This window comes from Cucumis melo, chromosome 3 (assembly GCF_025177605.1).
Source record: "Cucumis melo cultivar AY chromosome 3, USDA_Cmelo_AY_1.0, whole genome shotgun sequence".
NCBI lineage: Eukaryota > Viridiplantae > Streptophyta > Magnoliopsida > Cucurbitales > Cucurbitaceae > Cucumis > Cucumis melo.
In genome coordinates this window covers 12,806,072-12,820,392 of record NC_066859.1, presented here as the reverse complement: position 1 = coordinate 12,820,392, position 14,321 = coordinate 12,806,072, and the positions used below count along the sequence as shown (strand labels likewise).

General features: G+C 37.5%; 1 protein-coding gene and 1 long non-coding RNA gene across 2 annotated transcripts; both read right to left on the bottom strand.

Moving 5' to 3' along the window:
- Positions 1-1,214: 1,214 nt before the first annotated feature.
- LOC127148666 (uncharacterized) lies at positions 1,215-2,664 on the bottom strand. Its single transcript, XM_051082862.1, has 4 exons — positions 2,640-2,664; positions 2,045-2,058; positions 1,776-1,952; positions 1,215-1,697 (listed from the first exon to the last, which is right to left on the bottom strand). The coding sequence occupies exons 1-4, from the start codon at positions 2,662-2,664 to the stop codon at positions 1,305-1,307; spliced, it is 609 nt and encodes a 202-aa protein (XP_050938819.1). The 3' UTR covers positions 1,215-1,304.
- A 301-nt stretch (positions 2,665-2,965) lies between these two features.
- Positions 2,966-13,965, bottom strand: LOC127148573 (uncharacterized). The gene is made up of 3 exons (XR_007819664.1): positions 13,712-13,965; positions 12,694-12,907; positions 2,966-3,008 (listed from the first exon to the last, which is right to left on the bottom strand). It is a non-coding gene; the product is annotated as an uncharacterized LOC127148573 (long non-coding RNA).
- Positions 13,966-14,321: the final 356 nt, after the last annotated feature.

Here is a 14,321-nt window from a genome sequence, read left to right as displayed (position 1 = left end):
AACCCTCAAAACAGAACAACTTCCAGAATCGCGCGCACACGACCCCTTTAACTTGTCCCTACAATGTAACTGATTTTTAGTCATTTTTGGTTCACGATTTCTTCATGAAAGTTGTAGTAAATTGAATAAGATTTCCAACCATACCAAATAGAGATCCTAACTTTACCGGTACACTGTGAAATACAAGAAAAACCAGAGACCTCCTGATTTCGAGTGAAAACCAACTTCCCTGTTTTCTTCATCAAAAAGCACCCAATGCATATCTGAATTTGCTCCAACTTTCTTCATAAAATTTGTTTGAAAATGAGTTAACTTTCAGTGAATGTAAACCTCACCTCTTAATTCCTTTTGAAGAGTTCAAACTCAATTAAAAACCATTGATGTGTAGAATGAACCAAGATTTAGCCATGGATACACTTTGCTTTAGTTCTCCTTCTCTTCTTCAACCTCAAAATTCTAGTAAAATTCCTCTTCTTCTTCCAAAATCTCTCTTAAATGTTCTCTGCAAATTGAAGAAGGAAAAGAATGGAAGTTGGATGAGAAGTTTTCTATTAAATGTTTGGCGGTGAAGGGAAGAGAAGAAGAAGAAGAAATGAAAGAAAAAATGAAATTTTCTTCTCTTTTTTTTTTCTTTTTATCTTTCTTTTCTTTCTTTTCTTTAATTTACTTAATAAAACCATTTAATATATAAATATATATATATATATATATATATATATATACATTTAATTTCCATTTTTTTCCACATTTAAAAAAATTAAACCAAGAAAATATCGGGTTTACACAACACTTGCCCAAGGATCTTGGAAGTCCTCTTTTGACCCGACAATATAGTTAACCAACCTATACTCTTCCTTCCAGTCAAACGGACGATTCTCTTTAATACATTCTTTGTATTGAGGCCACTTTGTAACTAAAATGTGTTGCAAAGAAAAACATACAAATGCAAATATCAGACCGAAAGACAAATTTCAAACGCAAATACATACATAAAGTAACGTGATGATTCCAAACCATAAAGATTGTGTCTGCTGTTGTAAAGTTTTGAGTAGAGGGTATCCTGGCTGCCTTAATCTTCAAGCGAATGAAAAGAAAAAGTGCATCCAAATGCTAATAGAAACAAAAGTAAGCATTAAATGTATAGAACCATAACAATAAAAAATTATAATGGCATAAATAATAAGATAATCTCTTACCTCATCCGCCAACCACCGGCGACACATAAATAAGTCTCTAAAAAATACCTTCGATTTTTTTCCATGAAAGGTTTCACACACCTCATCGTGTGTACGCTTGTCTGTAATCTAAGCTCGAAGTCTATCTAAATCGACGTGAAGTATTTTGTGCATGGGATCATAAACAATTGGTTCACACTGAGAGGTAGTGGTGGTTGATGCCATAGACCGTTTAGGTAGAGTTGTGAATGGGGTTGATAGGTCAATATTTGCACGCTTCCTACGGGCGGGCCAAACGTGTGGTCGTTGAGTAGGAAATTGTTCTATCTCTGTGACGTCTGAATCAAAATGAGTAGGAAGTTTTTTTCCACTGTCCTCAATTTTTACCTCATCGTCAACGACATCTATTGGCTCCTCTAAGCCAATCTCAACCTTCTTCTCCAACACGTCGATTGGCTTCTCTAACTCAATATTAAACCTCAACCAAGGAGGTGTACTGATGGTGTGAACATCTTCGTCGCCCTATGAAAGCTCATAATGCATTAGTGTGGATAATGATAGAAATTAAACATCAATATTAGCAAGAACATGGAACCAAACCTTCTTTTTAAGTTCAATGTGTTTTGCCCCATTACTTGTATCATCCTCCTTTGGTATCCTCAACCAATTAGGGGTACCGCCTGTATCAACGTCTTCAGCCTTAGCATTATCAACTTCTTCACTTTCTAGTGTATGATCTACTAAGCCGTCAAACCCCTTGCGGTCTCCTTCGTCACCCTATGGAACCTCAAAATGAATTAGTGTGGATAACAATAGAAAGTAAACATCAAGATTAGCGAGAACATGCAACTTAACGTATGAGTAATTACCAAATATGAAACAACTAATGTTAATACAATTAACAGTTTGATTCCTAACCTTTTTTTGAAGTCCAATGTGCTCTAATATGGTTGACATCCCCTTCAATTCGTCAATATCTGATTTTATACTAGTAAGTTGCCCTTCAACAACTGCTACTCGATCTTGGAGATTCCGAATAGCCTTTTTCATCTTAGACTCGGACTTCTGTTTCTTACTCTTTTTGAAGTCACCTTCATCATTAACAACTTCTCTTCCTTTTTTTAAACCACCATTCTTCGATTGAACAATGGTAGATGAGCGGAGGTTTTCAAAAAGTTCACCTGAAGCAATTTTCAACTGCTCCTCTTCAGGTGTCATCTCAATGACCGCCTTAATTATCAACTACAAAGAGAAAAAGGCAAATGTATTTGGGACAAAGAAATAAGCACAAAATCATGCGATCCTTAAGTTAGTTACTATTGCTTGCTACTTACCATTGGCGAGTCAAACACCTGGCTTATAGTTTGGGACTTTGGTGATTGTTGGCACACCCACCTCAGCATTCGTGGTATGGCATCATCGTTTACTTTATCTACACCATATCCAATGATGGTTGGTATAGACTCATAAGCCCAAACTTATTCCACATTTGACAAACAAGTTTAAGAAGTGCCACAAGATATATATAGATATATAAAAAAGTGGTTTCACAATCGTTTAAATATAACTAAACGATCGTTTAAAAACATGTCACACCCCCTCCCGGACTACCTGCTACCTTAGACCGAAAAATGGCGTAAAGCCGACGAACAACGCTTTTCTGTACCTGTATCTGTCGACTCTGCTTAAAACTTTTATGTGATGAACTTGCCAATCTAGTATATAAACTATTGTACATGCCACAAAACACAGCGGATCCTAGGCTAGTCAAACACAGCTAGTCAAACACATACATGAAGTGTACCTCAAAATTTACCGATTTCACGAGTAAACCTTGTAAACCCGATATTTTCTTGGTTTAATTTCTTTAAATCTGGAAAAAAAAAAGAAAAAAAATGGAAATTAAGTGTAAATATAAATATATATATATTTATATATTAAATAGTTTTATTAAATTAATTAAAGAAAAGAAAGAAAAGAAAGGACAAAAAGAAGAAAAGGAGAAGAAAATTTCATTTTCTCTTTTCTTCTTCTTCTTCTCTTCCCTTCACCGCCAAGTTTGAAGACATCCAAGTTCCCTTTATCTTTTTGTTCTTTTTCCTTCTTCAATTTGCAGAGAACTTCTAAGAGAGAGTTTGGAAGAAGAACAGAAATTTTACTAGAATTTTTTATGTTGAAGAAGAGGAGGAGAACTCAAGCAAAGTGTATCAATGGCTGAATTTTAGTTCATTCTGCACATCACTGGTTTTTAATTCGGTTTGAACTCTTCAAAAGGAATTAAGAGGTGAGATTTACATTTACTGAAAGTTAACTCATTTTTAAACAAACTTTATGAAGAACGTTGGAGCAAATTCGGATTTTCATTTGGTGCTTTTTGATGAAGAAAACAGGGCAGTTGGTTTTCACTCGAAATCAGGAGGTCTCTGGTTTTTCTTGTATTTCAGAGTGTATCGGTGGAGTTAGAATTTCTATTTGGGATGGTTAGAAAGTTTATTCAATTTACTACAACTTTCATGAATAAATGGTAAACCAAAAACGACTAAAAATTGGTTAAATTGTAGGAACAAGTTAAAGAGGTCGTGTGCGCGCGATTCTGGAAGTGGTTCTGTTTTGAGGGTTATATGTGTTTATGCACGGGGAATCAGATTTATATGTATTCAGGTAAGTTTTAGAGGATCTCAAAATGAAGAGTTTGATATAAAGAACACTCATTTTGGTTAAGTATTGAGAAAGTTATAGTTCTTTGAAGTTTATGTTAGAAATCTGGAAATTTTAGAGAATTGTTGAAATAGGATTTTATTTCTTAAGCTTTGTTTTCGAGCGTCATCTTTGGTGCGACATGTTATGTATATCTTTAGGAAACCAGAATGTTTAAGGTTTTAATACTCGGTTGGGTTGTTGGCAGGCCGAGAAGAATTAAACCGAGCTTATAGACCAAGGATCTAGCCCAAGACTGTGAGTGACAAAACCAACTTTGAAATATTTTCCATAACTGTTATTATGATTGAATGCGATAAATGTTTATTTACGAAGCCATGAAAGGTATTTGAATTTCATTTCTATTTTCAAGTATACATTTGGAGACTAGATTTCTTAAAGAAATTTATGCTAGCACGTAGATATTAAATGTTTGGAAAGTATTTAAACCACAATATTTTAAGCAAAGCATGAATTAGTATGAAGTTTTGTTTTAAGAACTACAATTTTCCACGAAAGAGCTGAGTAAAGTTCGAGCTTTGTGTAAAATTTATAAGCAGGCATGTTTTAATATTTTATGATGATTTATGAAATTTTCATTAACTACATGACTGAGATCTTGAGCCTGAGGCTAGAGATTACCGTGTGCACACAGGTTAGATTTCGTTGTTGACGTTGAGTGTACTCCGTAACAACGATGCTGTCGTGAGTGCTGGGCGGGCCCCACTACGAAAAAGACGATGGGAGTGTTGGGCGGGCCCCACTACATCGTAGTGCTTGTAAACGTTGTTGTACTAGGTGTACCCTACACAACGTAGATTCATCATGTTAGTTAAAATGCTTCGATATACTTGATATGCCTGGCTAGATTTCAATGATGAACATGCTGAGTATTTAAGGAAGCTATTCTTACTATTACACATTTACATTTACGACTTGTATAAACAGATTTATATGTGTAAAGTTTTCACGTGCTCTTATCTTTAAATTCATAGTTTTAAATTGAGTCACTCACTGAGCTCCATAGCTCACCCTTTCCAAAATGTTTTACCCATTTTCCAGGTAGAGATGGACTTCTCGGTGCCTGATAGACTGCCTTAGTCTTCGGAAGCTTCATTATCGATTGCCAGTACGTGTTTTGAGTTGGGCATAGAGTCTGTTGTGTTGTGGTGTATATACACCCTTGTATGTTATAGATACTCCACAGTTTGTATAAGCTTTAGGAGCTGTAGTTGTGTAAATTTTGTTGGTTATATTTTGATTAAGGTGTCCTTAGGTTTACTCGTGAAATCGGTAAATTTGAGGTACACTTCATGTATGTGTTTGACTAGCTGTGTTTGACTAGCCTAGGATCCGCTGTGTTTTGTGGCATGTACAATAGTTTATATACTAGATTTTCAAGTTCATCACATGAAAGTTTTAAGCAGAGTCGACAGATACAGGTACAGAAAAGCGTTGTTCGTCGGCTTCACGCCATCTTTCGGTCTAAGGTAGCAGGTAGTCCGGGAGGGGGTGTGACAACTTGGTATCAGAGCAGTTTGCTCCATGGGAATTAAGGTAGAGCGGTTAGCTCTAAGAAGAAACTGGAAAGTAAATAATTGAACGTCAAGTTAGCTTAAAGGGAACTAGTGGAGTATGGTCTAGGTAAGGGTAGAAGTGAGTCCAATTATTATTAATACGTGAGTAGACATTTAGTATCATGCATTTGAGTTAAGTATTTATAGTATGTCTAATGTGTTGACATATTATAGGAGTCATGCCACCACGTACTGGTAGACGACGCCGGCAGAATCAGGACGGGATGCAAGGTCCTACCCAAGGTCCATCTGTAGGGGAATCTAGTACCCTAGGAGTTCGAGGTGGTGCAGGAAACGAGCAGTTTGCGAGAACAACACAGGAAATAGGAAGGACAGATAGAGTAGAGCCTAGTGATCCAGAAAAGGCATACGGAATTGAACGGCTGAAGAAGTTAGGGGCTACAGTGTTTGAAGGTTCCACAGATCCAGCTGATGCAGAGAACTGGTTGAATATGCTTGAAAAGTGTTTTGATGTGATGAATTGTCCTGAGGAGCGAAAGGTTAGATTGGCCACATTTTTGTTGCAAAAAGAGGCTAAAGGATGGTGGAAATCTATATTAGCAAGACGCAGTGATGCACGTGCTTTAGACTGGCAGACTTTTAGAGGCATATTCGAAGATAAGTATTATCCCAGCACATACTGCGAAGCCAAGAGGGATGAATTTCTGGGGTTGAAACAAGGATCACTTTCAGTGGCTGAGTATGAGAGGAAGTATACCGAGCTTTCACGGTATGCTGACGTTATTATAGCTTCTGAGAGTGACAGGTGCCGAAGGTTTGAAAGAGGGTTGCGTTTTGAAATACGTACCCCAGTTACAGCCATTGCTAAGTGGACGAATTTCTCTCAGTTAGTGGAGACTGCCCTTCGTGTGGAGCAGAGTATAACAGAAGAGAAATCAGCAGTGGAGCTTAGTCGTGGGACTTCAACAGCTAGTGGATTTAGAGGCCGTGAGCAGCGGAGGTTCACGCCTGGGATAAATATTTCAAGCCGTCAAGATTTTAAGAATCGCTCTGGAGGCCAAGCATCGAGGAACGTGAGTTATGGTAGTGTTTTTCAGAGACAGAGCCAGAGAATACCTAGTCAACCCATTAGATCAACAGTAAGATCGCAACCAGGTCAGGAGTCCATTGCTAGTACCGTCAGGCGAATACCATGCACGAGTTGTGGCAGGAACCATCGGGGTCAGTGTTTGGTAGGTGCTGGTGTATGTTACCAGTGCGGACAGCCAGGACATTTCAAGAAAGATTGTCCGCAGTTGAACATGACAGTTCAGAGAGATCAGGGAGTTGGGTCCCAGACAATTGAGCAATCGAGAGTTTCAGTGGTTGCAACAGAGGGCACCAGTGGTGCAAGGCAAAAGGGAGTTGTTGGAAGACCGAGGCAACAGGGAAAAGTCTATGCTATGACTCAACAAGAAGTAAAGGATGCACCAGACGTTATTACTGGTACGATTCTTATTTGTAATGTACCTGTAGATGTTTTATTTGATCCAGGTGCTACGCATTCCTTTGTTTCTAGTATATTTCTGACTAAGTTGAATAGGATGCTAGAGCCTTTATCTGAGGGGTTAGCTATATACACTCCAGTTGGTGACGTTTTACTTGTTAATGAGGTGTTACGTAATTGTGAAGTTTTAGTAGAAGGTATCAGTTTGCTAGTGGACTTGCTACCACTAGAGTTGCAGAGGTTAGATGTAATTTTGGGAATGGATTTCTTATTTGCTCATTATGCATCTATGGATTGCCATAGGAAGGAAGTGGTTTTCAGAAAACCAGGCTTTGCTGAAGTGGTTTTTAGAGGTATGAGGAAGGCCGTTTCTAGAAGTCTAATCTCAGTTTTGAAAGCTGAGAAATTACTGAGGATGGGTTGCACAGCGTTTCTTGCACACATCGTAGTAGTGCAGAGAGAAAAACTAAAGCCAGAAGATGTTCCTGTGGTGAAAGAGTTTCTTGATGTATTTCCAGATGATCTGTCAGGTTTGCTACCTGATAGAGAGATTGAGTTCACCATTGAATTATTACCAGGAACAGCACCTATTTCACAGGCCCCGTATAGAATGGCTCCAAGCGAGCTAAAAGAATTGAAGATGCAGTTACAGGAACTAGTTGACAAGGGATACATCAGGCCTAGTGTTTCGCCGTGGGGAGCACCAGTGCTTTTTGTGAAAAAGAAAGATGGTACCCTCAGATTATGTATTGACTATAGACAGTTAAACAAGGTCAAAATACGTAACAAGTATCCTTTACCACGCATCGATGACTTATTTGATCAACTAAGGGGAGCAACGTTGTTCTCTAAGATTGACTTAAGGTCAGGATACCACCAGTTGAAGGTTAGAGAATCAGATATTGCTAAGACAGCATTTAGAACGAGGTATGGGCATTATGAGTTTCAAGTTATGCCATTCGGTTTAACGAATGCGCCAGCGGTTTTCATGGATCTCATGAACAGGATCTCCCATCGGTATTTAGATCAGTTTGTGATTGTGTTCATTGATGATATATTAGTTTACTCAGTTGACAGAGAATCTCATGAGGAACATCTGAGGATTGTTCTACAGACTCTACGTGAAAAACAGTTATACGCTAAGTTCAGCAAATGTGAGTTCTGGTTGGAACAGGTAGTATTTTTGGGGCATGTAGTTTCAGCAAAAGGAGTTAGTGTCGATCCACAAAAAGTAGAAGCGGTTGTCAATTGGGAAAGACCAATTAGTGCGACAGAAGTACGTAGTTTCCTGGGTTTGGCAGGATACTATAGGCGTTTTATTGAGGATTTCTCTCGATTGGCATTGCCTTTGACCGCTTTGACAAGGAAGAATGTTAAGTTTGAGTGGTCAGATAAATGCGAGCAAAGTTTTCAGGAATTGAAGAAAAGACTAGTTACAGCACCTATTTTGGCACTTCCTGTAACAGGGAAGGACTATGTGATTTATTGTGATGCTTCAAGGCTAGGATTAGGTTGTGTGCTTATGCAAGATGGGAATGTAATAGCTTATGCTTCAAGGCAGTTGAAGGAGCATGAGTGTAATTACCCTACCCATGATCTTGAGCTAGCAGCAGTTGTTTTAGCACTAAAAATCTGGAGACACTATTTGTTCGGGGAAAAGTGCCATATTTTCACAGATCATAAAAGTCTGAAGTATATTTTTGATCAAAAAGAGCTAAATCTGAGACAAAGGCGATGGCTAGAACTGATTAAAGATTATGATTGTACTATAGAATATCATCCAGGTAAGGCCAACGTAGTAGCAGATGCATTAAGTAGGAAGTCAAGACTTCCGAAGAGTGCCTTGTGTGGTATTCGAGTAGCTTTGTTGAATGAGTTAAGAGGTTCCAAGGCAGTAGTAACTACAGAGGATTTAGGAAGTCTCTTAGCTCAATTTCAGGTTCGGTCTTCTCTAGTAACTGAGATTGTAAGAAGACAGTCAGAAGACAGTAATTTACAGAAGAAGTTTGAGAAATCCAAGAAAGGCTTAGAGGTGGAGTTTGAGCTGAGAACAGATGGAGCCATTGTTAAACAAGGAAGATTATGTGTTCCGAATATCAGTGAGCTTAAGAATGCTATTCTAGAAGAAGCTCACAGTTCAGCTTACGCTATGCATCCAGGTAGCACCAAGATGTACAGAACTTTAAAGAAGACTTATTGGTGGTCTGGAATGAAGCAAGAGATAGCTGAATATGTTGATAGATGTTTGATTTGTCAACAGGTTAAACCAGTAAGACAGAGGCCAGGAGGAATTCTTAATCCTTTGCCAGTGCCAGAGTGGAAATGGGAGCATATTACTATAGATTTTCTATTTGGATTACCTCGTACATCCAGTGGACATGATGGTATATGGGTAATAGTAGACAGACTCACCAAGACGACACGATTTATACCGATTAAAATGACAACTACGTTAGACCAGCTAGCGAGATTATATGTTGATAAGATTGTGAGTCAGTATGGAGTACCAGTGTCCATAGTTTCAGATAGGGATCCGAGGTTTACTTCTAAATTTTGGCCTATTTTACAGAAAGCAATGGGAACAGGGCTAAAGTTTAGTACATCATTTCATCCCCAAACAGATGGTCAGTCCGAGAGGACCATCCAAACTTTAGAGGACATGTTGAGAGCATGTGTCCTACAACTTAAAGGAAGTTGGGATACCCACTTGCCACTTATGGAGTTTGCTTATAATAATAACTATCAGTCTAGTATCGGTATGGCACCATATGAAGCCTTATACGGGAGACCATGCAGAACTCCTGTGTGCTGGAATGAAGTGGGAGAGCGGAAGTAAGTAGGTCCTGAGTTGGTTCAGATTACGACAAACAATATTAAGTTGATCAGAGAAAATCTGAGGAAAGCCCAAGATCGACAGAAAAGTTATGCGGATAAGCGACGAAGAAACCTAGAATTCCAAGTTGGAGATCAAGTTTTCTTGAAATTATCTCCATGGCGAGGTGTTATTCGTTTCGGAAGAAAAGGTAAGTTAAGTCCTAGATATATTGGGCCATATCAGATAACGGAACGAGTGGGACCAGCAGCGTATAGACTTGAGTTGCCAATAGAACTTGCACGAATACATGATGTTTTCCATGTATCCATGTTAATAAAATATATACCAGATCCATCGCATGTGTTGCAAGATCAACCAGTTGAATTAAAAGAAGATTTGAGTTATGTTGAAGAACCAGTTCAGATTCTCGACAGAAAGGAACAAGTTTTGAGAAACAAAACGATTCCACTCATAAAAGTTTTGTGGAGACATCATGGAGCGGAGGAGGCAACTTGGGAACCAGAATATCAGATGAAGAAGAGCTATCCGATACTTTTCAGTTAAGGACATTCTAAATTTCGAGGACGAAATTTTCTAAAGGGAAGGTAAGTTGTAAACCCGATATTTTCTTGGTTTAATTTCTTTAAATCTGGAAAAAAAAAAGAAAAAAAATGGAAATTAAGTGTAAATATAAATATATATATATTTATATATTAAATAGTTTTATTAAATTAATTAAAGAAAAGAAAGAAAAGAAAGGACAAAAAGAAGAAAAGGAGAAGAAAATTTCATTTTCTCTTTTCTTCTTCTTCTTCTCTTCCCTTCACCACCAAGTTTGAAGACATCCAAGTTGCCTTTATTTTTTTGTTCTTTTTCCTTCTTCAATTTGCAGAGAACTTCTAAGAGAGAGTTTGGAAGAAGAACAGAAATTTTACTAGAATTTTTTAGGTTGAAGAAGAGGAGGAGAACTCAAGCAAAGTGTATCAATGGCTGAATTTTAGTTAATTCTGCACATCACTGGTTTTTAATTCGGTTTGAACTCTTCAAAAGGAATTAAGAGGTGAGATTTACATTTACTGAAAGTTAACTCATTTTTAAACAAACTTTATGAAGAACGTTGGAGCAAATTCGGATTTTCATTTGGTGCTTTTTGATGAAGAAAACAGGGCAGTTGGTTTTCACTCGAAATCAGGAGGTCTCTGGTTTTTCTTGTATTTCAGAGTGTATCGGTGGAGTTAGAATTTCTATTTGGGATGGTTAGAAAGTTTATTCAATTTACTACAACTTTCATGAATAAATGGTAAACCCAAAACGACTAAAAATTGGTTAAATTGTAGAAACAAGTTAAAGAGGTCGTGTGCGCGCGATTCTGGAAGTGGTTCTGTTTTGAGGGTTATATGTGTTTATGCACGGAGAATCAGATTTATATGTCTTCAGGTAAGTTTTAGAGGATCTCAAAATGAAGAGTTTGATATAAAGAACACTCATTTTGGTTAAGTATTGAGAAAGTTATAGTTCTTTGAAGTTTATGTTAGAAATCTGGAAATTTTAGAGAATTGTTGAAATAGGATTTTATTTCTTAAGCTTTGTTTTCGAGCGTCATCTTTGGTGCGACATGTTATGTATATCTTTAGGAAACCAGAATGTTTACGGTTTTAATACTCGGTTGGGTTGTTGGCAGGCCGAGAAGAATTAAACCGAGCTTATAGACCAAGGATCTAGCCCAAGACTGTGAGTGACAAAACCAACTTTGAAATATTTTCCATAACTGTTATTATGATTGAATGCGATAAATGTTTATTTACGAAGCCATGAAAGGTATTTGAATTTCATGACTATTTTCAAGTATACATTTGGAGACTAGATTTCTTAAAGAAATTTATGCTAGCACGTAGATATTAAATGTTTGGAAAGTATTTAAACCACAATATTTTAAGCAAAGCATGAATTAGTATGAAGTTTTGTTTTAAGAACTACAATTTTCCACGAAAGAGCTGAGTAAAGTTCGAGCTTTGTGTAAAATTTATAAGCAGGAATGTTTTAATATTTTATGATGATTTATGAAATTTTCATTAACTACATGACTGAGATCTTGAGCCTGAGGCTAGAGATTACCGTGTGCACACTGGTTAGATTTCGTTGTTGACGTTGAGTGTACTCCGTAACAACGATGCTGTCGTGAGTGCTGGGCGGGCCCCACTACGACAAAGACGATGGGAGTGCTGGGCGGGCCCCACTACATCGTAGTGCTTGTAAACGTTGTTGTACTAGGTGTACCCTACACAACGTAGATTCGTCATGTTAGTTAAAATGCTTCGATATACTTGATATGCCTTGCTAGATTTCAATGATGAACATGCTGAGTATTTAAGAAAGCTATTCTTACTATTACACATTTACATTTACGACTTGTATAAACAGATTTATATGTGTAAAGTTTTCACGTGCTCTTATCTTTAAATTCATAGTTTTAAACTGAGTCACTCACTGAGCTCCATAGCTCACCCTTTCCAAAATATTTTACCCATTTTCCAGGTAGAGATGGACTTCCCGGTGCCTGATAGACTGCCTTAGTCTGCGGAAGCTTCATTATCGATTGCCAGTACGTGTTTTGAGTTGGGCATAGAGTCTGTTGTGTTGTGGTGTATATACACCCTTGTATGTTATAGATACTCCACAGTTTGTATAAGCTTTAGGAGCTGTAGTTGTGTAAATTTTGTTGGTTATATTTTGATTAAGGTGTCCTTAGGTTTACTCGTGAAATCGGTAAATTTGAGGTACACTTCATGTATGTGTTTGACTAGCCTAGGATCCGCTGTGTTTTGTGGCATGTACAATAGTTTATATACTAGATTGGCAAGTTCATCACATGAAAGTTTTAAGCAGAGTCGACAGATACAGGTACAGAAAAGCGTTGTTCGTCGGCTTCACGCCATCTTTCGGTCTAAGGTAGCAGGTAGTCCGGGAGGGGGTGTGACAAACCTAAAGACACCTTAATCAAAATATAACCAACAAAATTTACACAACTACAGCTCCTAAAGCTTATACAAACTGTGGAGTATCTATAACATACAAGGGTGTGAATACATCACAACACAACAGACTTTATGCCCAACTCAAAACACGTACTGGCAATCGATAATGAAGCTTCCGCAGACTAAGGCAGTCTATCAGGCACCGGGAAGTCGATATCTACCTGGAAAATGGGTAAAACATTTTGGAAAGGGTGAGCTATGAAGCTCAGTGAGTGACTCAGTTTAAAACTATGAATTTAAAGATAAGAGCACGTGAAAACTTTACACATATAAATCTGTTTATACAAGTCGTAAATGTAAATGTGTAATAGTAAGAATAGCTTTCTTAAATACTCAGCATGTTCATCATTGAAATCTAGCAAGGCATATCAAGTATATCGAAGCATTTTAACTAACATGACGAATCTACGTTGTGTAGGGTACACCTAGTACAACAACGTTTACAAGCACTACGATGTAGTGGGGCCCGCCCAGCACTCCCATCGTCTTTGTCGTAGTGGGGCCCGCCCAGCACTCACGACAGCATCGTTGTTACGGAGTACACTCAACGTCAACAACGAAATCTAACCAGTGTGCACACGATAATCTCTAGCCTCAGGCTCAAGATCTCAGTCATGTAGTTAATGAAAATTTCATAAATCATCATAAAATATTAAAAGATGCCTGCTTATAAATTTTACACAAAGCTCGAACTTTACTCAGCTCTTTCGTGGAAAATTGTAGTTCTTAAAACAAAACTTCATACTAATTCATGCTTTGCTTAAAATATTGTGGTTTAAATACTTTTCAAACATTTAATATCTACGTGTTAGCAGAAATTTCTTTAAGAAATCTAGTCTCCAAATGTATACTTGAAAATAGTCATGAAATTCAAATACCTTTCATGGCTTCGTAAATAAACATTTATCCCATTCAATCATAATAACAGTTATGGAAAATATTTCAAAGTTGGTTTTGTCACTCACAGTCTTGGGCTAGATCCTTGGTCTATAAGCTCGGTTTAATTCTTCTCGGCCTGCCAACAACCCAACCGAGTATTAAAACCCTAAACATTCTGGTTTCCTAAAGATATACATAACATGTCGCACCAAAGATGACGCTCACGAAAACAAAGCTTAAGAAATAAAATCCTATTTCAACAATTCTCTAAAATTTCCAGATTTCTAACATAAACTTCAAAGGACTATAAATTTCTCAATACTTAACCAAAATGAGTGTTCTTTATATCAAACTCTTCATTTTGAGATCCTCTAAAACTTACCTGAAGACATATAAATCTGATTCCCCGTGCATAAACACATATAACCCTCAAAACAGAACCACTTCCAGAATCGCGTGCACACGACCTCTTTAACTTGTTCCTACAATTTAACCAATTTTTTGTCGTTGTTGGTTTACAATTTCTTCATGAAAGTTGTAGTAAGTTGAATAAGATTTCCAACGATACCAAATAGAGATTCTAACTCCACCGATACACTCTGAAATACAAGAAAAACCAGAGACCTCCTGATTTCGAGTGAAAACCAACTGCCCTGTTTTCTTCATCAAAAAGCACCAAATGAATATCCGAATTTG